The following is a 27,472-nucleotide window of genomic DNA, read 5'->3' as shown; positions in this document are numbered from 1 at the left end:
GCATGTGCATACGCAGCACGTGCACTCATTTGTGAACTGGTAGGGAAGGTAAGTGAATCCCATTGCTGAATTGCACCCAGAAACAGCCAGTGCAGCTCACGTAACAGTGGTATTACATTCAGGGGTGGGTTCCTGCTTCTGTTACTGCTGGTTTGCTCAGGGATGCCAACCCACCCAGAACTAAAGATTTTAAATCTCCAGATGGTGAGGCTCCACATACCTATATTATCAAGGTTACCATTATCAGGGTTCAGCTTAAACCTTTTGCCCCCATCAGGCTCCTACAGCTTCCAGGGAGCTCTACAAAAGGGCAGTGACCGCATCACTTCAGTCAAATATTTAGTTGAAAGGATTAAAGTTTACATTATGTTATAATCTTAAAGAAAATATTTATAAAATTATGTACTATAGGTATATAACACTAGAAAAAGGTAGAATCTTAAAGATTTGTATTGAAAATGTGAAAAATAAGAAGAGTCATTTTATCATCTTGGACATGTAAAAAAGCTTGAAAAATTTAGGCTCAGATACATATAGTGATTCATAGAATTTTAAATACCAGAATTAATATTTAATTGAAACCAGAACTTTTCCTCCTGGGATTGGTGAATAAAAAGAAAAGAGTCATTGAAAACATTTTATATGTGATTTCTTCAACATGATTATATGCCCAAAGATGGAAAAATGTTGACAATATCTCCAGGGGAGAGAGTGGTATGGTGACTCAGTAGTTAAGATGCTGAGCTTGTCAGCTGGAAACCAACAGCCGAGATTCGAGATCCTAGTGTCATATGATGGTGTGAGGTCCCTTTGCCTAGCAACTCAAAAGTATACAAATGCAAGTAAATAAATAGGTACCACTTTGGTGGGGAGGAAACAGCATTCCATGGTATCTTGCTGCCATATGACCACAGAAATTTCTTCAGACAGCATTGGCACAATGGTCCTTGAAACGGAGTTGAATGCCCTCCCCTATAATCAGTTACATAAAATCTGCAGGATCTCTTTCCTTCCTTTCCTACAATAGAGGAATGCTTTGTGAAGATGACAGAGCTTTCTGTAATTGACTTGTTTGATTAGAGAAAAGTCAATAACCACATTTATAACTGACTGAAAATCCCTTAATGACTTTTTGCATAAAAAAGAATAAAAAAAACTTAACATGTGATTTTATGGTTTTGATGATTAGATGATTGGATGAATAGACTACAGAAAGAAGGGAGTCATGACATAACCTTAGAGAGGGAGAGGTTAAAATATAACTACTTACAGTTGCAATGAAGATGATAAATTATTCTTATTTTACCTTGTTTAAAAGATATTTATATCTTTTCTTGTTTTCTTTTTTCTACTTTTCATCTTTTATCTATATTTTTTACCTCTTATATTTTCTTTTTGCAGGTTTAGCTTTTGTTTAATCTTTCCCTTTCTCTTTTGTCCTTCTTGTTCTTTAGTTTGTGTATGTTCTTATTATTGTTCTTAAAACTCTTAATAAAAATGTTATATATTCTATAAAAATTATAGATAATATCTATAATATAACGAGAGAGAGTCCTACATATGGTGGCAGGGTGTAAGATGCAGGTAGGAACAACATGTACTGACTGGCAGAACCAATTAGCTGGCACTCTGTACAAGAACATCTGCACAATGTTGTAGTGCTATGGACAGCTACATCTGGAAGAAGGAGTATGAGAAGCTGGAGAAGTACCAAGGCCTGACAGAAAAAATGGAGTGGATATGGAAAGTAAAGGCCAAAATGATTTGAGTGGTAGTAGGAGCCCTTGATCCTGTGACTCCTCAGCTGGAAGAGTGGCTCCAAGAAACCCTAGGAACAATGTCAGAGCTTGTTGTTCAGAAGAATGGAGTGCTAGGAATAGCTCAGATACTTCACAGAAAAGCTCAGAATCTCATGTCCTTTCAATTCACCTCTATCAAAGACACATATCTTTCATAGGGTGAGAAGGGATTTTTTTTATACACATAAAATGAGTTTGGATTTAATATAGGACATGTGAGATCCTCAGCATTATTTTTATCATAGCAGCAGTTATAACTGAATGGAATGCTTATCCAGTTCATATCAGGGTTTAATAAATGAAAGTCTGCTGGATATCTCCATTGGTTAATCTTCATCAAATATGATGGATGTAATTAATGGCTTTTTATTAAGCTATTCTATGGAAGCCCAGAACTACTTAAAAAGAGAGAGAAAAAACAACAACTTGAGTAGTATGGTACAAATTCACTAGTAGTTTTGTGTTTGTGTGTGTGTGTGTATGTATTGTCATAGACATGTTCTCAACCATAACATATGGATATGAAGGACCACCAAGAGAATGCATACTTATCAAACACTAAATAAAAGTAAACCAATCTTAATTGCCTTAGAAATGGAAGATTACAGATGGAATTCTGCCACAGGAAATAAATGTTCCGTTTGTCACTAGTGTGCCATATCTTGGTGATGAAAACATTCTCTGAAATCGATTTTTAAATAATTGACAGGATCGTCTGAAAAGTTATACTTTTCAGATGGACTGACCCTAAATAATTTAGGGTTTTCTGGGACCTGCATCTTAGCTATGATCAAGAGGGTTTGTAAACTTGAGCAGTTGGTATGGGAATAGCATACTGTGGTAAACAGAGCCTGCATAAGAAGGCAATGTGACCACATTGTTTTTGATGTGAGTCTTTCCAAGCATTCTTCAAGGGCAGGCCCCTGGAAAAAATAGCTACATTAATTTAAACATGAGATAATTAAGGCATACATCATTATGGTCATGTATGTCTCCAGCAGAAACAGGCACAACTGGTACACAGTGCTGGATCTAAATGTACCTCCAGGCTTCAAATCTGCTTTAGAGGGAATGCTGCCCAATTCTGAATAGGGTATACCTACAGTCTTATTTTGTCATATCTGCTGGCCAACCAAACTCAGTCTTATCTGAACTGAGTCTTCTTTTGTTTATATACATTCAGTGTCTTGCAGTGTTTCGGAACATCATCAGTCAAAGAGGGGAGTTCTAGCCCCATCTTTCTCCTGTACATGCAGAATAAGACTTTTCTTTAAGTAGGAAGAATTTATTCTACTGTACATTCCTTTCTAGCACTGAATATGACAGCTGGAAACAAGAAAAGAGGCAATCATTATCAGAAACTGTAGATGTTGGGGGGGGGGGAAGCCTAGTGTGCCAAATGGAGAAGTGTTGTGGGGTTAATTGCCCCACAAGCTGGAAGTACATTAAGCATCTCAATTTCTTAAATTCTTCAGAAAACTAAAATGTCTGAGTTTAGAAGTAGAACACTCAACAATTCTGTGAACTTATCATGTCATTCCCCCATTCCATTAAGTGATTGGAAAATCTTCCAAAGCTTTGAAAACTCCACCTAGTTTTATCTGAGAATAGGCAGATTGTAATTGTTGTAGCTCCAAAGCTTAACCATAGTCATGACAGTATTTTCAACTAATTTAAGTCACTTATATTCTGGCTATGAATAAAAATGTGCCTTGTCATGTTTGTGGTTATGATTAATCACAATGAAAGCCATAAAGTACTAAGCTACATCTGATGATAAACTTCACTGAGTTTCCTTCAAAACGTTGGAGGAAAAATCAGCATTAATTTTAATGTCACTTCTATCAATACAGATAGAAGACAGGAAACAAATGAACATATCACCGTATCCTATTGTTGCCTTATGGTCTCATTATGAGGTGGGGCTTTACTACATGGACCCAAAGAACTTTGTCTTCTGTTGTAGACTGTCATTCAAGAAATCTGATGAACAGAGTTGAATCTGTTTGAATCTTTCATCTTCACTCATCCAGCTTCAATCACATGCGCTACTTGTACCAGAATGGGACAACTCGCCATCACCAACTTATCACGGGACAACTCACCATGGGACAATTGAAAATTCAATTTAATTATTTAAAATAAATAAAAAAATATTTTAACTTTTGTCATTCACATTTCATTTTCTCCCTCCTTTGGCATCCTTTTTTTAATGTTTCTATTCCACCATGCCTTTAATATTAGTGTAACTCTTATCCTGTGGCGAGTTAGCTGCAGAAAGTTGGCTGTGGCGAGTTGGTCATGGCACGCTGGCCATGGCAAATTGTTATAGACCCTACCTTACAGTAGCTTATTTGATTAAGCATTTATTGAATGAGCTCTTTCTACTTTCTGGTGTTAAGTAACTGCACTTTGATTCAAACAGCATAATCAGGATTGTGTTCATAGAATAAATCAGAACATGAATCATTCCTCAATGATCAGTGTGTCATTTTTACCACACTGGTAAAATTTTCTATAATATCCACATAATCACTGAAATAGCACCACCCATTTCTCCTTGTCTTGATAAACAATTGAGCACTAGAGGACAAAACAGCTGAGAAAGCTTATTTAAATGTGGTCATCAATCAGATCCAGTCATAAAATATAAAACAAGCAAAAACTCGAATCTGTTCAGCCTAGCCCAGTTTTTACCACTTATCTGAATTTTCAGTACTGTAATAATTGCTCGTCCTAAGCTTCACACACTAAACGCCTCTCATACACTAAAGATCTAACATTTCTTTCTTAGCTCAACCCCAAAGTGTAACCATGATTTTTTGGGGTGATCTTTTTGGGGTGCGCGATGTTATTTTATCCTATCAGATAGATATTGCTAATTACCCAGGATTGATGTTCTAAGAAGCTAACTGATGTGTTCCACTAGTTCCACTTTCTTATTGCAGGTGGACATCAGGAAGATACTAAGAAACCAAGTGACAAATGTTTTCCAAACAGGTGCTCTATGAGCATATTTTCTACTTTTTCCTTCAGAATAGCAACTATATTTTAGTCTATTCAAATTTTTATAGTATTCTTCTGCCATATGTTAATTTTTCGGAAGTGAGGTCTAACTACAATTAAATGTTCAATTTTACTTGATGAAAAACATGCTTCATGTAAATCAGCGGTTCTCAACCTTTCCAGCTTGGTGGACCAGAAGGGGGAGGGGAGAAGTGTGGTTCCATGCAAGTGGCAAATGGAGCTTCATGTGCGCATCCTCTCACCCGCTTGCATGGCCCTGTTCTAAATGGGCCACGTTCCGAATGGGCCATGTCCTGTGGGCTGGTGACTCCTGATGTAAATTACTAGTTTAAATAATATTTTAAAGGTAATTATCTGAAAGGTTGCTTGTAATTATTTGTAATTACATAAAACCAGAGTTATCACTAAGAAAAATATAGTTGGCTGGGAGTGCCATAAATCCAGTTTTGATTTTAAAAAAACCTTTACAATTAGTGATATTGGCAGGATTGCCTAATGCAATGAGATGTTGCATTTCCTAGAACATTAAGTTTTAATTCCTGATTAAAAATATTTACAACCACGTAGTTTTGTAACCCTCAATGTCATGATTAGATTGCTGTAGTTCATTGGAATTTCCCCAAAGGTGGTTTTTCAAGAGACAACTGGACTTTCTGGTTTTTCTTTGAAGATGTTTCACTTCTCATCCAAGTCCAGTTGCCTCTTGAAAATGCACCTTTGGGACAACCATGACCTGTATGACTGAGAATCTCCATAGACAATCACTGGAATTTGTCAAAATGTTATATCTTTTCTTTTTCTTAGATCAAAATAATATAAATATAAATAATATAAATTTGCTGGCACTGATGTGTGGAAGATTTAATGTATCAGTTCCTCAGGTAAAAGAGAACTGTTATGACAAGAGATGACCTTTTTAAACATTCATGTTTTTATTTCTATATGAATCAGTCACACCTGTAATTAATACCAGCCATTTCTATGACGTGGTAACAATTAAAAACATCCATTCAAATAATATTTTACATTCAGTGATTAGTTGATCTGCTATATGCAAATCCAAAAGAGTTTTTTTGCTGCCTATGTAGCTTTGTCTACTGTATGTCTATGCATATGACCAATATTTTGCTTTTAAAATTGGCTTCTAACACCTACTTGATCTCTTTTGAGTACCATAGTTCAAAAGAAAAGCTTAGAGGATTGGCAGTTTGGGGCAGATGTGTGTCTATTCCTCAGGCATCAGTGGCTGTAAGTTAACAATTAAAAAAATGTACAGCCATCTGTGTAACAAGATGGCAGAGCTCTGCACTTGCCTGTTACTATAAATAAGAAAAAAAAACTTGTCTAGTTTCATAGATGTTAGATTATAAAGACTCAATGTGTCAAACGTGTATTATGCTTCTGGGTTTTATTGGAATACCTGAAGTGGTGGCCTTTTCAGAATTGAAAGCAAGCATAACATTTATGAAATCTGTTTCACTGTGATACATGTAATATTTGATATCATATTTTATAGTGTGTATTTTATAGATGTGAATTACTAATATCCCCCTTTCTCATCTCCTCGTGCATGAGCTATAGCTCTTAAAGGAGTCCATCAGATTCTGTTGATTAATATACTTTGCAGTCAGTTGTTGCCATGAAATTTTCTTAATTGTAGAAAATATGTGATTAATGTTACTTGAAAAATGAATTAGGAACATTGTCTAGAATGGTTCTTTAGATATGACCATACTTTTATGATCCATTCTACCATGGGATATAGATCCTATATAGGATTGCAAAAGGTCAAAAGTCTAATCAAGTTTTTTTTCCCCCTGACTACATATATATTAGGCAGCAGACATTATAAGAAGGAAAACCAGTGCATATTTTCCATTTCTCTATTTCCCACCATCTCCATATATCGAATCTTTTTTTTTAAATATATTTTTATTTGACATTTTCCAAGCATTAAAATCACAATTACACTTTTACAACTTTCTATTATCGGTATTTCTTTTTTCTGATTTCGGATTTTCCATTCTATTCTATCTTATACATATTCTTCATTTCATCCTTTCTCATTTTTACAATATATACATTTATATACAATTTTTTCATCTCTATTGCTTTCTAAGTATATACCATCTCTTTTCATTGTTTGCTATGCGCTCCTTATGCATATATCGAATCTATGCACATGTAAAGGCAGAAGAAAGGAGGAAAACATCCCATCTGTGAAGATCTCCTATAGATCTATCCAAAAATCTCTGCTATAGACAGAAAAGGCAGATGTCATAAGTGTCATTATTTCATTTTGCAAATAACTTTTACAACTAATAAATTACTTATGGTATAATAATAGAATGCCTGTGTTATCAAGCTACAATTAGATAGGTTGTCTACATTAAATTTAAGTAAAATCCCACTTTAATTTCATTTTGAAGTGCTTTGATAGATTGAGTTGAATGAAGAATTAAGGATCTTAATTTATTCATATGACCATTACTTTGATAACTCTTTAACTTCAGGAAAGCAGCCAATCTAAGATCTAAGATCCAAGAATTGAGCCAATACAATATTAGCAGATTTATGGAAAGAAACTAGTGTAATACTAAACAAAAACAGCATGCCATATCCCATAATAGGCATCTAATTCACAAGCGACTTAATAATTTGACCCCGATTAAAAATGTTGCAGAAATACTCTTTTATTTTTAGGTATATATTATGTCATAATTCTGAATGGGACCCTCTTTGCTGATTCTAATAGCTTGTTTCCAGTAGAGTCATTTGTCTTTAAATAATTGTTTTTAAGCAGGTATTTAAATTGATATCTAATTACTATTTTCTCATTGTCTTCATTTGTGTGTTATGGATACATCTGTGTGTTTAAGTTCAGTTTCTGTGTGGTATCCCTCTGATATTTCAAGATGCACAGTATGATGTTTTGTAAATACTAGTAAGCGGCAGATCTCACACAGCAAATATCCACTTTGGGTATTTAACAAAATTGGGATCCTTCCATAGGCCTTATATGAACTCCAAATAACAATAAAATCTAATTACCAACCTATTTGGCAGAGTTCTTTAAATGGCACACTGATTGTTTCTGGTTATACTTTAGTTGCTTTGTGACCAAAAGCACTTCAAAATCTTTTCTTTTAGAAATAACTTGTAAAATGTACAAATAAGTGGAATGTGAAATATTGTTGTGAAAGTAATCTGGGTTGAGAATTATATTAAATACATTTATGGATTACATTGGTTACATGAAGCACTGGATTGTAAGAATATAAGAGACTGGTTCCTATTTAGTAACTTTTAAAATTGACAAGCAGTTTATCTGTAATTGTTATTTTTTTCTCCTTGTCTACTACAGATACTTCTGTGTACCGTCCGATACATTCATATCTCGTAGAGTCTTTTAAAATCATAATCATGCCTCTTTGGACTCTTAGGAAAAAATCAATTTGAGGCCACTGGAGGCTTATAATACATTTTCTCTGTTTCTCTAACTTAGTTGCTGTATGCTAAATTGGTAAACTCCCATTTTTGTTTTTGTTTTTACTCCAGAATCAAACAGGCTGTTCTTGCCAGCCTGCCATACTCTAAATCAGATTGTTCTAATGGAACAATTGACTATAATGGAAGAGTTCTTCATGTCTTTCTGAAATAATATAACACTGGTGTTGACTGTCTAGTGGTTGTTTTTTTGGGAGATCTGTATGCAGATAAATACTGAGGGAGATGAAATGTGGCTGAGAATGAAGAAATGTAGAAATATTGCAAAATTATAAATTAAAAAATGTAAGAGCTTGACACAAAAAGCTTTATTTCATTAGTAAACTAAACAATATTGCTAGCTATGGGTTAATAGGATTATAATAGGATATTAATGTTGAGCCTTTTAATTGAGTATGGAAATAAGGGACTGGTCTTTTAAAGATAAAAATAAAAGACACTGGGCATTTGACATTTTATTTTCATGTCAGCAAAATCCACAGGATTTTGAAGTGTCTAACATCTCTGGACCTCTGTTTAAAAGCAGTGAGACAATCCAGGTAGTTCATTTCTTAGGGATTGTTACATTTCTCAAGTGTCTAAAAACACTCACCCTTCAGCCTTATGCCTAGCAACATACCTGAGGCAAGCTATAATCCCAAGCAAAGCACTGCCTGCCTTATTGCTTAATTATTATACCTATTTAATGCTACTTAGAACATTGTCAGCTGTTGAGAAAAGGTAATTATCACTAGTCAAATGACACACTTTTTTTGGCTGCCTTACGGATACACATTTTACTGGTACCTTGATACATAATGAAGCCTGATAGCAAAACTTTTGCTTGTCTCTACTTCAAGCCCCAGCTGTTTCCCTGCTAAATTCATCCCATCTGTCTCCCCTTCCGTAAGGCTGTAGGCAGTATAGCATAAGTACAGAAGCAGTTCAGTGCTATTTTGGATAAACATAGCTGAAATTTGAATCCTTGCCATTTGCAATGCACACATTTTGTTTTACTGCTGTAAAGAGAGCTGTCAAAATAAAAACTACAAGGATAATTCACTGAAATGAATTCAAAGGAAGATTAAAGAAGAAATATATAGCTCATATATGTGCAAATAGATGACCTCTTAATGGCAGTGAATTTTAAATATGCATTGCATACAAAAAGAACTTTGATCAGTTATTAATTTAGGCTCTATCTTATACCCATTGTCTAAGAATTAACAGTATCCCATTATATATGGTATAGGCCAATTACAGGATTTGACTTTCCCTTAAAGCTGTAATTTGATAATTGGATCAATCCAAATCAATATGATCCATATTTTCATTGATACTGCATTATTTCAGGAAATGAAAAATATTGATAGTGTTTATTCAGCTACTTAGTTAGTTATCCTATTTCTTAATCACCCATCTCTCTTAAAGAAGGGCTCTTTTCATTGATAGCAACTGTTTGTTCTCATTAAAAGTAGAAATATGACACCTCAAAGGAAGACGAATCTTACTGATACAGTGTATATATTTGTTTTATTTATTTAAGAAGATATAAATGAGATTACAAGTAGAGTAAGGATGGATGTACTACCCCCATCCTTCTCCCGCCAGAGATAATCAAAAAGTGTGACCAATGTCCTTTCCATCCGATATTCAGGCCTGCACCCTGAGTAAAACACAAATGCTTGCATTCATACTCAGGAGCAACAGGGTCAAAACAGAGGTGGTATTCAGCAGGTTCTGATCAGTTCTGAAGAACAGGTAGCGGAAATTTTGAGTAGTTCGGAGAACTGGTAAATACCACCTCTGACTGGCCCCACCCTACCTATTCTTTGCCTCCCGAGTCCCAGCCGATCAGGAGGGAATGGACATTTTACAGTATCCTTCCCCTGCCATGCTCACCAAACCATGCCACGTCCAGCAAGCTACGCCCACAGAACCAGTAGTAAAAAACGTTGAATCCCACCACTGGGTCAAACCATTCACAGATAACTGGGCAAAAAACTGCCCCAGATGCCTCCACAGGAGCAACAACCACTCTGATATTTAACTGGGAAGAAATCTGAACAAATTCGTCTTCCTGAAAAATTTGCTTACCTTAAATTGTTCACAGAATTGTTGCATTCTACTTTTAAAAACTTTTATTGAATATGTTTTACATATGCTATCCTACCAAATAAAGTCAACTTTTAATTAGTTTGTTGAAACCGACTCCAGTTCACCAAAGTCTACATTATGATGAAATCGTTAATTTAGAACGCAATAATATTTAAGTATTTTAATGTCAATAACATTCCTAAAATTTCTCACAATCTGCAACAATATAATATGGGTTTTGTTTGGGTTGTTTAGCATCTGAAGTAACAGAGTAGTAAGACATTTCAATTTCAATTGGTACAAGATTATCCAGTGTGTTTCATGGCTAAATAAGAATTATTCTTATTGGTTGTCCCAGTAAAGTCCAATATATATTACATAGACATGTGTAGCATTTCTCATTATTAATCAAACATCCCATTTGATTTGAAGTGCACAGAACAGAAAACTATTAATTTATTATTCTTTAAGTTAGAATTTACTTTTTTGTAAATTTGTATAAAACTTCACAGTAAATAAAGGAAAATATATAATGTCAGAAATGATATCCTATAATTTGCTAAACATATCAATTCATCTGATGGTAATCACACTGAATAAAATACTTTGGAAAAAGAGAGTAGAAACTTCATAACTTCTATTATGAACATGTTTTTCCAAATATATTTAAATATTAAAACAAATCTAATAGATCACTGCAAGTTTAGAGATGTTACTGATAATAGACAGATAGCCATGGTATTACAAGCATAGGACAAAATTGGAAAATGTTGTAGGAATCTGCATATTGGAAACCCAAATGCATAAAGACTCTACTTCCATGACTTTTCATATTGAAATATTCATATTGAAAATAAATACATGTAGATTATAGACTACATTTATTTTATCATTTGCTGCATAGTCCTTCCAAACTACTAGTTGCTACTTAGAACAGAAAGATGTATGTGGCTCTGGATAGAATTGCACTCATGAGACCTCTCCTAACATGTAGACTCTTAATCCCACATGGTATACTGAGAAATTGAGGGGGATGAAACAGATGAAGAGATGTCTAGAATACTGATGGTGGAAGACAAAGAATGAGCTTGATCCCACCACCATCACAAGAACCCTAAAATCTGGCTGTTATAGCCTATGTTCTGAGTTATGGTAGTGTGTTTTTCTATTGTCTATAACCCGTATAAATGGAAGTTAGACACTGGAGTTTTCCATTATCTATAGCCTTATAAATGGCCAAGAGGGACCATTTGTCTTGCTTTTAATCCTTGTAAGGTGCTAATAAACAATGATTGGACAGCCCTATAAATTTAAATAACAAATAAATCAATATGTGATAATATGTGATAAATACTTTTCAAGGTTACCTATGTGATAGTGATGTGTGGCTCGTAAATTAATTAGGTCATCTTTTGGAAACTTCACAGTGATCTGCCAAAATAGGATATCAGGATGTCAAACTCATGTCGTCACAGCGGCGTCACGTGACGTATCAGGATTTTTTTTCTCTCCTTTGCTAAACGGGGTGTAGGCGTTGCCAGCAAGTGACACATACAGCCTGCAGGCCGGGAGTTTGACAGCCCTGATCTATCTCAACACTAATAGCATGTAATTCATGCTAGAATCTGTTTTGATACATTTCAATATATTCAATATATAGTAAATTATGCAAATTACATAAATTTATATAAATTGTTTGAAGCAAAAACATGTTGGTTTTCCTTTCTTAAATGTGTTTTCGGGATTGCATTTTGGAATGAAAATAGTTTAAAAAGATAGACTGATAGCGAGATAACCTGGATGCTTTTTAACTTCAAACTCAATAGAGTGAGTCCTTCCGTTCACAGTGCCTCTGAGATTACTGTTAGTCCATCTGCATTATTGTCATTTGGATATGATTCACCACAGTTGGAGTGCACTGTATAAATCATCTAGTTGATATTGTGACAGAAGTTTCTTTTTCGATTTCCTCTGTTTTTCCTTGAAGAAATTTCACTTCTCATCCAAGAAGCTTCTTCAGTTCATGGAGTCACTTCATTTCAGTACAGAAATGAAAAAGCCAATGTCTTCAAGGAAGAACAAAGAAAGTCCAGTTGCCTTTTGAAAAAACACCTTTGGGACAACCCTGTTGAGTTTTTTAAGTTGGAAAAAGTATGAACCTATAATCTCTTCCTTAGTTGTTTCAGGATTTAACTTCGTTTTTAAAATTCTTTTTTGGTCACATGAAAGTTAAAGACGTTCACAACCTAATGAACTAAAAAAAATCTTAGACAAATGTTAGTATGTCTGTGATGGTTTAACAAATTTTGATACTGAAATAAAGCATTAGGGAATTATATGACAGAATAACTTTTCTTCTTGTGACAATTAAAATTGCCACTTTTATTAAATGTTTATCTTTAAATTTTATTTGTATATTTAACTCAAAACTGAACTTCTGAAGCAGGATTAGCAATATGTATCTCTTTTCACTTGAAAAATGAGATATTAACCACCAAATATGAAAAACAGTATAAATGTTTTAAGAATGTTTTAGTTGTATGCATTTCATCTTCAATACAACAATACATTTTCCTTCTATAGTACTACAGTAATAGATTAGTGACTTGCTATCTGTTTCTGATTTTAGCAGCTGTGTTTTCATGATATATAATTTTAAATGTTTAAAATGTCAGCAGGTACATTTTCTTTGTGCTTTGTTCACAGTAAAAGAATAGGAAATTCTAGGTATGAGTCTGGGATCTTAAAAGAATTTGTGAGCTATGAAAACTAGGGCATCAAAAGTGATTAATGGTGATGTTTTTAAACATACGGCTAGCAAAAACTTGCAAGACATGAAAAATGAATATAGGGGTACTAAGTAGAAATGGATGTTGTATGTTCCTAGAGGGAGCACCTTAAAATTATATCTATTCCAGGTGTTTTGACTTGCTTGTTAAAGGAAAGATCCACATAACAACTAAAACAGTGTTCAGATCTTCTTAAAATGTACTTTGCTAATTCATACAGCATGTTGAACTACCATTAATTAGCACAAAATAGTGCAGTGGATCTCAAAAGATAGTTTCAGTAGATCTCAAAAAAGAAACAAACTAGGACCTAGGAAATACTGACTCTTCCCCCCCCCCCCTTTCCCCTCCCCAACCTCAGTCCTTGCATTCATGGCTATTTGAATTGATGGAGCAGTAACAAGGTGCATTACTATTTCATGGACAGGTGCCAATACCAAAGCAAAGATTGAGATTCCCCCTTCCCACCTCAATAGTGCTGGGACCCTGCCTGTATACCCGGTCTTCTGTTCAGCAAGTCATAAAACCCAGATTTTGTTTTAGTACTTTTTTTGAAACTTTACTATGTAAATTTCATTAAAAAATAAATGTACAAATATTTTTCCTCCTCCTCATAGAAACAGTTATCGGGAATTTTCTCTGACTTGCCAGAAATACTCAATTTTCAGACAGAGAAGAAGCATGGACAATTTCACACTTAATGATGAACACTTCAAAAAGTTCTGAATGCTGAAAAAAGGAAGTGTTACACTGAAAATTGCAGCTGGCAGTATTCTCTATCAATCAATATTCATTTGAAGAGTTAGCTGTTGATCTAAGGGAGCAAATGCCATTCTGTCAAAAGGAGAGGGGGTATTCCAGCATGACTTTTGAAGAAAGAATTATTTTTCTGTAATACATGGATGCAGTTATGCATTTTGCTGTGCGTTCCAAGTGGATTGTTGATACAGTACTTTGGTTCTGCACCTGCATATGGAAATCTTGCTGAACATGGAAATCTGTTAAACATAATATTTACAATGGCTGGAATCTGGGGAGAAAGAAACATATTTTTGTTTATATTTTATATTTCTCATTGTTTCCTGGCTACATTTTCATTAGATGTATGGCTTGATTCCATAGAAATAGTCTGAATGGGTGCAGCATTTTCAATGTGTTCAATGTTCCTAAGTCCAAAGATGTGCACTTCTTTGTGACTTGTGTAGCTATACTGTTGGAAAGTTGGCATATGACTCAGAAGCTTTTGATTTCTCTTAACCTTACCTAAACATGTCCATATTGGCCATCCTTCTCCCTTCTGTGCTTGAATACCATGTTTTCCCGAAAATAAGACAGGGTCTTATTTTCTTTTGCCCCCCCCCCCAAAATAAGCACTTGGCCTTATTTTTGGGGAGATCTTATTATTTTTGAGGTGCAGGAGGTGGCGAGTGTGGTCACCTCATGGCTGCTGCTGTGTTGCAATATTTTCAGGGAGGGCTTATTTTCAGGGGAGGGCTTATTTTAGCACATGCACCCAAAAGCTCGATTGGGCTTATTATCCGGGGAGGTCTTATTTTTGGGGAAACAGGCTATACATTTGCATAGTTCAAATATTGAAATAAAAATGAATAGGCATATACTGTTCTACATTTATCAAATAGTATAGGTCCTCAGTGTTCAGTACTATTTCTTTCTGAATCATTTTTAATTACATATTTTACTTGGAAAGTTAAACATCCTATTTTATTCTTGAATCACCATGATGTTTACCTCTTAGGAAATATATTTGTACAATCTACCTTGTTTATCATTTCAACTCTTTTCCTTTTCTTTTGTATAAAAATTGGTTGTCTAAAACTTTTAACATTCTAAACAGCTATAAAATATTGTGTAATTTATTTCTCCAAGCTGTTTTGTTATGACTTTATGTATATTTCTCTGCCCCATCAGGATTTTAACACTGTCAATAATCTTGCTTATCAAGCATTTCCAACACTCCCTTTCCCCTGAAAAAGCTCCTACAATGTATTCATGCAGATTTACTTGCATACGGATCTTCACTCTGCCAGTTAACAAAGCAAGACTTCTTTTATTCTGGCTTCCTACTTGATTCCTGATTGATTTATGCTTGACAGATGAAATGCTGTCCTATTCAGTGAATTAGCTGTTTGTGAATAACATTTCTGATGCTTTGGTGTTGGAAATGGCAGGAATAATGAAAAAGGCTTTTATTCCTTTATTTGTTGCTCTGTTTCTAATTGTTCCTTGGAGAATGAAGCTATTGTAGCAACCTGGTGAGTGTGTGCGTATAGCTGTATCTAGAGATATACATCTCTTATAACAAACAATATTAAAATTACCCCCCCCTTTTTTTTTGGGAGGAGGAAGTCTTGAAAGGGAAAAAAAAGTAATGTACAAGCAGATGTGCTGCTAGATCTACAGGCTTCTGCCAACCATATGGCATCTTAAAGAAAGATGGTTGGAGCGTCTGGATTAGCAAAGAGTTGGGATGGAAAGCCATGTGTCGTGTTGGTACAGGCAGTTGTTTTAGTTCTCTGTAAAAGGCTTCAGGAGATTGTGTAATGGAACAAATGGTACTGCAAGCCTAGTAACAGCCTTACCGCTGCTGGAGAGGCAATTGTCCCCCAGGCACCTACTGCTCCATCCTTTCCTCCACCCCTCCTTCCCATTCCCCCATTTGTTTATTAATATATTGAAAAATGGCATGATTTTATTCTCCTTTTTTCTGGTACAAAGAGCTGCTGAGCTGTCCCTGTTTTTTAAACCTCTTTCATTCGCAAGGAGGATTTTCAGTTTGAAAGCTTTTTAAAATTATTATAATTATCAGTGTTTTGTTTGTTTAAAAGGAAGGATAAGAAATCAGGACCATTTTATCTGAATTGCTGGTGTCTTTATAAGAAACATCTTCATTTCCTTTAACTGGGAAATGATAGCATTGTCTGTGAAAGATGTTTAAGCCTAATATTCCTATTTCTATCAATATTTAGCAATTAATGGGAAATTAGTCTATTGCTCTGGAAATAGAAAGCTATCAATCTCTAATGAAAAATAGATAACCAATTGTGATACCTTATTTTTAAGTATATTTTGAGCTTTTGTGAATGAAATAGTGGTAATTATCTCTGTGCTCACTAAGAGAATAGAGGTTGAGTTTATGAAAACACTCAATTTCTCTGTTCAGCTGATTCAAGGGCTGATTAAACAGAACCAAAGGTCCAGTGCCTGTAAATTGCTCCAATGTAATATAGCAATTACAGTTTTAATTATAATACTAAGATTGCTATTTTTATAAGAATATTCTAAAAGATTTTGTGGAACCTGCTGATAAGAAGGTCATGAAACAAAAGCGTCTGAAACAGTTGCAAGACTATAATTACTAGTGCTGAATATCCCTTTATTCTGAGATTTTAATGGATGATCTTTTCAGACATTACTTTTCAGTACAAAATGCGTGTAACACTTAGGAATAGTTGCAGCTGCCTGCATGATTGAACAGCTGTTTGTCCATTAGGTTAGAATGTTTGCTTGTATTGTGTGGGCAAGATTTGTGGTTTTTCAAATGCATTGTTCAGAAAGTACACAATATTCTGCAATCAGTAGCATCAGAGAGAGCTTTAAGAATAAAATGATGCTTGTACTTTCCTGAGAGTAAGAATACGAGTACATACATAATGAAGTTATGCCCAGGCAAGTAAATAATACTGGATTGGGCTAATAAAAGTTTTTTTTTAATGGATAAAGCCTGTTTTAGCTTCCAAATATATATTTACAGGCTATATTATCTGCAATAGTGTTTTAAAAACTACTTTTATATATCATCTCTCCATCATCTCTCTCTTCATATTAATTACTTCATTTTTTTCAGGTCTCTTTCACCAGACTTCTTTATTTTCAAAATGTAAGCTGCATTATTGCGACAATCTGTCTCAATGATCCCTAATTAGAGCATCTAAAGTAATCTGGAATTGTACCTGTCATTCATGCAAGCTGTGAGCCAAGGTATGAGATTATTTGATCTCTCATGAATAAAAGTGAAAGTAGCATGTAGTACATTTTACCAGCTAAGGCTGATTTGTCATCTATTGTCTCCTTTCCGAGAGAAATATATCTTGGTCTTGCTTAGCCATGTTCAAATAAGTTCAACAACATTCTATTGAATATAGTAGAGGAGCAGTTTTTATGGTTTAGCTAATCTAAAATACAGTTGTTATTTTACTGGCTGTGATTGTTGGGTCTCTTGCATATGAGACAAATTCATGACTGATATTTGCAAGAATAACTCATGGTCTGAATAATATACCTGTTTTACTACCTGTTCTGTGAGCGTGGCTTGGTGGTCATGGCAAGGCTTGGTGGGCGTGTCAGGGGAAGGATACTGTAAAATCTCCATTCCCTTCCCACTCCAGGGGAAGGTAACTGCAAAATCCCCATTTCCCCCAATCAGTTGGGACTCGGGAGCCAGAGATAGATGAGGGTGGGATGAGTCAAAGGTGGTATTTACCGGTTCTCCAAATGTCTCAAAATTTCTGCTACCGGTTCCCCAGAACTGGTCAGAACCTGCTGAAGAACCGGTAGCAGAAATTTTGAGTAGTTTGGAGAACCGGTAAATACCACCTTTGACTCCCCCTCTGGCCTAAGAGCATGAATGGATATTCCTCTGTGTGTACTAAGTCATATTGAAAAAGACTAGTCTTGAAAAAAACAAATCATGATGTTCCTCTAGTTTAAAGAAGGCAGCTTCAGAAGGTGATGGTAAACAGCATAGCCTAGTTGTGTTGGTCATCTTATTGAGTCTGCTCTGAAATCATATACCGTATTTATCGGCGTATAACACGCAGTTTTAAAACTAAAATTGGAAGCTTAAACCCTGCCTGCGTGTTATACGCCGATACTGCGCGTTATACGCCGGGTCCACTGTTCCCTCTAAGGTGCGCGGCCGCGCGGCCGCGCACATGGCAAGAAACCCCCGCGCAGAGGTTTCTAACTCCCGCGCAGAGGTTTCTTTCAAAGCAAACGTGGGGGAGTCCTTTGCAGGCGGCTAGAACTGGCCGCCCGCAAAGGACCTTCCCAAACTTGTTTCAGCGGCAGGCAGCTCTCAGCCTGGGCGGCAGCGTCACGCAGGCTGTGGAAGGAGGGGGAGGAGGAGGGAACTAAAGAGAGCTTTTACCGAGTCTGCGCCCCACAGCCAGGACTGTCCTTGCGCCCCTCCAGCCGCGTTTCTTCCCCGCAAAGCCCTTCGGGCAACCCGAGAGTTCCGCTTGACGCCAGAAGGGCTTTGCAGGAAGAAACGCCGCGTTTCTTCCTGCAAAGCCCTTCGGGCAACCCGAGAGTTCCGCTTGACGCCAGAAGGGCTTTGCAGGAAGAAACGCCGCGTTTCTTCCTGCAAAGCCCTTCGGGCAACCCGAGAGTTCCGCTTGACGCCAGAAGGGCTTTGCAGGAAGAAACGCGGCGTGTTCTGTGTTCCTGGGGTTTTCTGAGGACTCTTTGATCCAGCAAGCATCTTCTTCCCCAGCCATTCCTCCTTCCTCATCTTCAGGCAGGCCAAGTGACTCACATTCAACAACACTGAAGTTAACTCATTGAGGATGCTACATCAGGAAGAGGATGTATTCTGCCCCAGTTTCAACTGGCTGCATTTGGGGACTCCTCCTCAGTCTTGGTTGCTCGTCCAAAAATCCTTCTGTCCTTCCTTCCATGAAGGCACCTTGGATATCTTCATTCAACTTGACCACCATTCAACTTGATGAAAGAAGGCTTTATACCAGGAACGAGAGGAAGCACAATTATCAATTTTTAAAAAAAGAGAGAGAGAGGGAGGGAGGTTGAATCATTCTTATCAGGAACGCTTCTTAATCAATTTATCCATGGGAAGTCTTTTAGCCACAGCTAGGAAATGTTCAATTCCAAAAAATGTTCCTTGAATGCAAAGAGTTTTTAATGAATACGCAAAATGTTTTGATTCCAAATGCATCAGGCACAAAACACTATTTTTTCCAGGAATTTCGGGAGCTTTTTGAGCTTGAAACACTCCAGAATTGTTTGAAGTAAGAATTTTAATGTTTTGAGCACCTCTTAAGTTTGGCTTCTGGCATCCCTAGGAATGTTTTGATTTTGAAAGGCCACGCATCAGGCATGGAGGTTATGTCTTCTGCAGGTTTTTTTTTTACCATGGGCTGAGGCTGATGGGATTTGAAATCCAAAGCACCAGGAGAGTCACTACTTTGTTTATTCTTGTTTTACCCAGAGAAGAAATTATTGAGTGAACTCAGTTTTTCAAACGTGGCAAAACTTTAAGCTGTGTGGATTTCAACTCTAGCATGGAATTCTGGGAGTTGAAGTTCACACATTTTAAAGTTCCCGTTTGCAAAACATTGAATTAAATGGTCCAATTGTCCTATTCAGTATCAGGCAGCTTCTTCTATCTACAGCTGTTGTATTTCCCCCTCCTATCATAATTGTCTCTCTGGGGAATAATTACTTTATAAATACCATTGATTCCGTTTGAGATTATACATTCTTCATTGTTGGGAAATCAGTTATGGTTAATTTCTTAGATATTTGTATCATGTCTCTAAAGGGATAAGCATATATGTGAGATAACATTCTTTTTGCAATATCCTTGAGTTTTAATTCCTTTACACCTATTCTCTTCAGACTCAAGTGAAGAGAATTATACTGAAGCTTTCAACTGGCTATTTAGTTAGTAGCTTAATATATTTTTGTATATTAACCAAAAAACGGGAGTATATAGATATAGATATGAGGAAATATATGTGATCATTTTCTATGATGAGTATATTAGAGGTTTTAACAAACAAGTAAGAAGGGGAAAAGATAAATAGCCTCATTCTCAGTCTCTGTTTTCTGCACACAATATCAATTTTAACTTGGCGTTTCTTCCTGCAAAGCCCTTCTGGCGTCAAGCGGAACTCTCGGGTTGCCCGAAGGGCTTTGCGGGGAAGAAACGCGGCTGGAGGCGCAAGGACGGTCCTGGCTGTGGGGCGCAGACTCGGTAAAAGCCTCTCTTTGGTTCCCTCCTCCTCCTCCTCCTCCTCCTCCTTCTTTCTGGAGCCCCTTCCTCAAAGATTTGGTACCAAAGCAATGGCGGTGAGGAAGTTGTGTCTTTTGGATTTTGCACTGTTGTCTTTTCAATGGTTCTCAGACTGGTTGAACCTTTAGCAGCTGGGGTGATATTCTTTACTGTTAAGGTTACAATTGGATGTGTTGGACAAATCTTAAAAGATGAAACTTTTATTAAAACGTTTGACTTAACTAAAAACGTCTTCCTTTTTCTTCTTCTTCTTAAATATGATTTATTTATTTATTTTTACTTCAGAAGTTTGATGACCGTTGTACAAACTAATCCAACCTAAATGTAGAGGAGGAGAAGAAGGGGGGGGGATTTAAAAAGAGCAGAGGAAAAAGAAAAGAAAGCATGAAGAAAACATAAAGAAAGGGATGGGAGGGAGGGAAGGAAGGAAGGCACTTTATGTTGAAACAGAAAATATTATATAAGGAAGAAAATGGAAATAACTTTTTGCTCAAAGAGGTGTTTTTTCATTTCATATTTGCCTTTTAAGAGGAGTTAATGTTATAATTCATGTTCTAATGTTATAAATTTTAATCCAACATTAAGTTCCGAGCTTCCAAGTCATTTATTTTTAATGAAAAAAATTTTTACTCAAATTTTTGTGTTAAAATGGGGGATGCGTGTTATACGCCGGTGCGTGTTATACGCCGATAAATACGGTACTTTATCAAAAAGTTAACCAAAAAATGGGAATGAAAATGCAAACGTTTTGCAAAAAGCACTTCTCCTGATTGGGGTTGATGGGTACACACCACTTTTTGCCACCATGCATCTGAGTGTGTACAGAAACAGGATTTCTTTTCTGTTAGTGCTACTAAGTCTGGCAGAGAAAGAATGTAACTTGTAGTTTTTCAGGATACTATGTGTGAAAGAAATAACAGGAAAAAGTAGTAGCATTTAGTAGGAAACAGCTAGGGTGCTCCATGATTCTCTTGGAGAACATTTTACTGAGCACTTCCTAAAAACTGGCAGTTTTAGTTCTTTTAAACTATGATTTGCTATTGATTGGAATGTTAACCTGTGTTGTAGTGCAATATTATTACTAGTAGCAATATTTATGTTTTTTTCTGGATTTTTCCCAGGAAATATTAATTGAGTGTGTGAATGGTAGAATAGACATTTTTAGTTATTTTTTAAAGAAATGGTGTATTGTTTAGATTTATTATAAATATTATGGTTATAATTGTTACTTTCTCATTTGCTAACTACCTCAAGGATTCTCACATTTTTAGTGAATCTGTGAGTCTATGTATGTGCATGAGAGACAGAATGTTGCAGACTGAAATAAAGAATAAGAACTAATTTTAATATTATTTTCATTAATAAGATTTCAATTAATATAAACTTAGGGTTCATTTAATAAAAGAAACAGAAAGCAGAATTGTGCTTTAACTTTCTGCAATTTGAATAATAGCAAAATTCCTTTAGCTTCTAGAAGAACATAGTGATTTGTATGTTAGAAATAAAAGGAAGATTCATGCAGCACTTTTCCATCATTTCTAAAAATCTGTTTCTCCTCACAAGAACTGTATATCACTTATTGGAATCTGATTTTTTTTTCTTCCCATCTCTTCTAAAATTAATTGTTCAAAAAGTTTTGGTGGCTATGATGTGTATGTATCAGAGGTCAGTTTGCCCAAATAATCAAGTGATGGGGTGTTTTACCCATCACAGGGGTCTTTCTCATCTTCATTTAGTATTTGACATCTTGAAGCTCCAGGAATGATTCAAAGGCATTCTGTCACTTTGAAAAAGGAAAGCATTCCATTACAAATGCAGAGTTGCTAATGTTTCTTTTTTTAACAGAGTTAATACAAACTTATACATTGATCTACATTGTTTTCTAAATTCCTGGTGAGTCCTAGGGGCCTCCCATACGCTCTGCACATGCCATCAAACCCTAAAAAAGTCCTTCTCTGTTCATTCTGTGCAGCCTGCTTAAACACCACATGCACTGTGTCTGCTAGATGTCACTTCTTGGGAAGCTCACATGCAGAGAGGTTCTTTTTAAAGGCATTGTGGTCTGAACAAGAAATTTAGATTGGGCAGCCAAGTCTTGTTGGTTCAGGATAATTTCATAGCTTCATATTAAAATTCAATTTAAAAAAGCATTAGTGATAAGGAGAGAAATGAAATTATCATGAAGTTCTGAAGAAAAACATATCTTAAATAGGAGATATTTAAGAACTTTTGGAACCCTACTTTGTGGAAGTAATAAATAATAATGAAAGTGAGCAATAAAGCACTTGTTTAATTTGTTTTCTAATGCAAATACACAATAAAATAAAATAAAATGATTGAAATTGCCTCAAATTTCCAAGAAGGAAATACTAAATGACATGGTTTGAACACCTTTGAATGTTCAATTTATGCGTTTGTTGATTTGAGGAACCTAAAGGAAGACAACTATTAACAAATAATTGTAGATTAACATAGAAGAGAAGTAGAAATGGAAGTGTCGACCAATATATTCTGCTTGGTATTAAAAATACATTTGATCCTTTTATACCAAAATTTGGTAGATGCTGAGAGTACTTAACCCTTTTTCCTTGTGCCACTTTTCTCTGATTGTTATGCAAATTATGGGATGGAATAGGAAAAAGGAAATAAAGTTTAGATACAAATGTAACAGTTTAGTAGTATCTCCTTTTTAATTTTTCCAGACATTTTACATCTTACTTCTCTCAGTTCTCCACATCTTTTCTGCTCTGTTTATTCTCCAAGATACTGAAATGGGAGTTGAACAGGGTTGGAATTGAAATTTTTTAGCAATTGGTTCTCTGCCCGGTTGCTGTGTCTATAATGTTGTGGTATACTCGGTCTCCTGCACCATGGGAGGGGGGGGGTATTTTCACCTTCCCTAACTCCCCAGCTCCTTTAGTCTCCAGAAGGGTGAAGACTGTCTCCCCTGGTCTCCAGAGGCCAGAAACAGGGCTGTTTCTGGACTTCCGGAACTTCCAGGAGGCCTGTTTTTTGCCCTCCCAAGGCTCCAGAGGCATTCCTCAAGGGTGAAAACATCCTCCCCCCAGGCTCCAGAGGCCCTCTGGAGGCTGGAAACAGGCCCATTTCAGGACTTCTATAGCTTCCAAGAGCTCATTTTTTGCCCTCCCTAGGCTCCGGAGGCATTCCTCGAGCCTCCAGGAGGGTGAAAACATCCTCCCCCGGGCTCTGGAGGCCCTCTGGAGGCTGGAAATGGGCCCATTTCAGGACTTCTGAAACTTCCAGGAGGCCCGTTTTTCACCACCACCCCAGGCTCCAGAGGAATGTCCTCCCCAGGCTTTGGAGGCTTTGCTCAAACCTCCTGGGCTCCAGAGGCCCTCCGGATGCCTTCTGGAGGCCAGAAACGGGCCCATTTCTGGACTTCAGGAACTTCTGAGAGGCCCATTTTTCACTCTCCCAGAGCCTCTGTGCAGGCCCTGCCTTTACTTGGCATCCGAAACGGGCTGCGTTTCGGATGCCAGGGGGGGCAGAGCGGAGTGTTTGGGTCCAGCCAGTCCTTGGAACTGATGGTTCAGCGAACCGGATGTAAAATTAACATCCCATTTGCCTGAACCGATCTGAACTGGCTGAATCCCACCTCTAAGAGTTTAATCAGTTAATATCACGTCCAGCATCGTTGTTTAGAGCAGGAGTTTACCCCTCTTAACTGAGAATCTGTTGGGGTTGCTTCTGTTGCTTCTTGTTTACTTATCCTATTGAATTCAGTGGGAATAATTGAGAACTGATCTACCTCTTGTTTGCCCATCTTCAGTTCTTCATGGCATTGATTTCGTGATGTAAGAAAAACTTAGTGACGTAGTAAATTTAGTTACATTTTAGTTTCGTGCAAAACCCCAGTGCAGAGAATTGAGATTAATACAAGAAGAAACTACTTCTATCTGTGATGAAATTAAAAAAAGATCCAATAAGGGTTACTTTTCAGCTTAGTACTGTTTGTTTTTGTTGTAACAAACATCATTTGACTTTCTATGTTTTAAGTGCAAATTATCGTGAAAACTATGAAGAGACTAGAAAAATTTATACTAGCTTTCCATTTTCTTACCTCTGTTTCTTAGAAAAGTTTACAAACTAAACATTCATAGTAGTGAAATTTAGGCACAAATCTATTAAAGCCGAAGTACTTGTATAGTATTGAATATTCTTCTTTATGTTCAGTGACATATCCTAGAAAGGATGCAGCCTTTATTCCATTGTAGGAATGGAATAGGATTATATTGATTTATTTCCACATAAACCTTGCATTGGGTTGCTTCATGTGCAGTGATATTGGACTGTTGCATGCAACAAAACATTTGCATGCCTTACTTCATCTCTGACAACTGGATATGTAAACTTGCTGTAATTGTCTATGAGGCAATATAATCTACGACTCTCCAGTGAAAAAGTGTATAGGAACTTCTAGTCCTTTCGAAGAATAAAACAGCAGCAAGCTCTGTAAACTCGTGTGAGGACTAATCTGAGGGTCTGTGCTACCCAACATAAAGCTAAGATTGCATTGAACTGATAATAACTTTACACTTTATAAGCAAGGATAGCTTTGTTGACCACAGAAAAAAGTCCCAAAATTACGTGTAGTGTTTTGAGTTCTTAAAAAGTTAAACCGGGCTAGATAGTAAAATTAAAGGGATTTTGGGAGATGGGGAGATGTTGGATAGTGTTGAAGCCATATAATCTGCATGACATTCCAATTCCTAAAAGCAAAGCACATAAATATTGCAAAGATTCAGGGACTAGAAGACCTTCAAGGTCCCTTCCAGGAGTATCATTCTACAATTCGTGTCAGGAGCTAATTTTTATTGATTGGCTATATGGCAATCTTTAGGATGGTTATAATTCAAACACAGTGCACCAAAGCAATTAACAACAACCAATCCACCAAAAACAATGATGGATGTCTCACTTCTGGAAATGTCTCTTTAGGAATGTCCGGGTTGTTGTAAAAGATAAATGATGTAAATGTTTAAATTCAAATATTTGCAAGCCCTTTGCAAATTATCCCTATACTATTCTTTGGAGCATAGTTTGAATAGTAAAAAAAAATATTAGGGAAATACCAGGGAAAAACATCATTTAAAAAAAAATCCTCAAGGATTTGCACCAGAGACATCATCATAGTCAAATAAAAATTAATATTGTGCTCTTTAAAATATCTCCCCTAATTGAATTTCAACAGGCCTTTTAAAAGAATCAATTTCACAATGGGCACATACTATCCCATTTTGTGCTTGTAGGTGGATAAAAATAGTTAAAAGTGGTGTTTTTTTTAAAAAAAGGCACAAAGTTATAATTTATTGAAAAGGGTGTTTTTTAGGGATATACTTTTCACTTAATAAAAAAGAAAAAGAAAATTACCTAGGTACCAGAGTTGAAAATGAAGCTACTGCGCGAGAAGCAGCTTTTCATTCTTACTTTTGAAAACATCTTCAACTCTCTGGAAAACAAACAAACACCACACTCTTAACGCTTGTCGGCCATGTATTGCTGATCCTCTGCAGGGTTTGTAGCCTGCAAAGTAATCCTCCTTTATTGCACCAACCCTGAAAGGCAGAATAACGATGTGTGGGTTCATTTTCTTGAGCAAGTTGTTTTTCTTTTTGTTTTGCAAAATTCTTTTGCCCGCAGTCTTGTATCACCAGAGTCTCTTGATTCAGCTGAAGTGGCCTCTTTCAGTTACCGTGGTAACCAGCAGATGGGGTTCTCAGATAAGGGTCAGAAAGAAGGTTCCTACAGTATACAGTAGGAGCAGCTAAAGAACAAAGCTCTCACTGCTGACAGTTCAGGTCTGGCCAGCCAGGAGTAGTTATCAGATTACTTATATTAAAACCTAATTAAGATGTGTGCCAGTAAGTGCAGCATAACTATTGGATTGGATTGGATTGGATTTGCTGGTTTAGCTGCTGCCAGTTGCTGTAATTCAATCTCTCTGCTCTGCACGTTCATCTGTGCAGAGTATAGTAGAAATCCATTATATCATAACCAAAATAGTGGAATAGTGGAAATACCTTACTATAATAGATTGGTATTTGCTTGGGGGTGGGGGCTGTTATCCTTTACTATGACATATGAAGATTAATTTTGTGGTAAGGCATATTTTGATTTGGGTTACAGTGCAGGTATTTATGAAACTCCACAAAAAACAGAAGTGACTACATAGTAAAGAAAATCATAATGCTAAGACTGGCTTACATCCTAGGTATCCTTGTGCCCCAGGTGTTCAAGGTAAAACTACTTTTGATTTCATGCACCAAGCCAACTACCTTTTTAAGATTTGGAGTAGCAGGAGCACTTAGATTCAGCTATCCAGCTGATATTTCCAAAAGTTTATTTCTCATTTCTCTGGATCTGAATCATGGTTTTTAGGCTGCATTTATAAACACTTTTACATTTGAAATTTACTTCTATTGGGCAACATTCCAACATTCTTTTCCTCCCTTGAATCTGCTTGGGTGTTGGGGAGAAGTCCCCAAAAATTTCTCAAGCAGCAGATTTAATAGCCAGAGGTAGAAAATGTTAGCTTGCTTGCAAATTCCATTCTGTTAGCAGACAGAAAAGATTACGTGCCATCACTGTTTTCCCTGCATGACATTTGAGTAGATTTAGATATGTATATATTTACATTTTATAATTATGCTAAATGTACTATATATTAATTTATAGAATGTAAATTAATATGTCATGCACAACTGGTACCTGTTCTGCTGGTCTTTAGCCTTGTTTAATCTGGAAATACAATTGCAAATTCATATGTAATAAACACTGAAGTCCTTAGCTGCTATTGTCACTTTTGTGGAACTTGCAGTCCCCAAAAACGTAGAATTATGCTAAAAGTTCCACCACAAATAAGTAATGTTAAAGTAGATATTCTTCCTAGTCAAAATAGGCCCTTGTTAATTTATTTTCTTCTGGGATCTTTCATTCAAATGTCTTTCATTCAAATGCTTGGAAAGTTTTAGAGGACTGGTTACTATGAAATTTACTGGCACCAGAAACATGTTCAAGGAGGAGGCACTTTTTCAGTGGGTCTGCTCGAGGTGCCTGATAAGAGCCTATTGGTTTTGAAACAACACTTTTGTGAAGGATTCCCCTGAATGTGCCTGTCTCACCTTTAAAAATTGAGTCAGATACAATGGTTGATACTATTGTGCCTGAACAGGATTTATTTGGGCTTCAATCCAAGGGAGCTT

General features: G+C 36.3%; 1 protein-coding gene across 13 annotated transcripts in view; it reads left to right on the top strand.

The window, feature by feature from the left end:
- Positions 1 to 27,472, top strand: part of SDCCAG8 (SHH signaling and ciliogenesis regulator SDCCAG8) — a 117,674-nt gene that overhangs the window by 67,194 nt on the left and 23,008 nt on the right. For 2 of the 13 annotated variants that reach the window (XM_087718032.1, XM_087718031.1), the window contains one exon: positions 3,653 to 3,965. The exons of 9 other annotated variants lie outside the window; for them this stretch is intronic. In XM_087718032.1, coding sequence (XP_087574158.1) covers positions 3,653 to 3,656 — 4 coding nt within the window. In that variant the 3' untranslated portion in view covers positions 3,657 to 3,965. Of the gene's footprint in view, positions 1 to 3,652; positions 3,966 to 17,063; positions 17,198 to 27,472 lie in introns of those variants that run through there. 2 more of the 13 variants (XR_015696977.1, XM_087718030.1) reach the window with 2 other exon arrangements.

The sequence above is a fragment of the Thamnophis sirtalis genome, unplaced genomic scaffold, assembly GCF_051295495.1.
Source record: "Thamnophis sirtalis isolate CommonGarterSnake01/CBP01778 unplaced genomic scaffold, rThaSir2_p1.2 scaffold_6, whole genome shotgun sequence".
In the NCBI taxonomy this organism is placed as follows: domain Eukaryota; kingdom Metazoa; phylum Chordata; class Lepidosauria; order Squamata; family Natricidae; genus Thamnophis; species Thamnophis sirtalis.
Note: the sequence above shows the minus strand (reverse complement) of the source record. Positions and strands in the feature narration are given on the sequence as shown.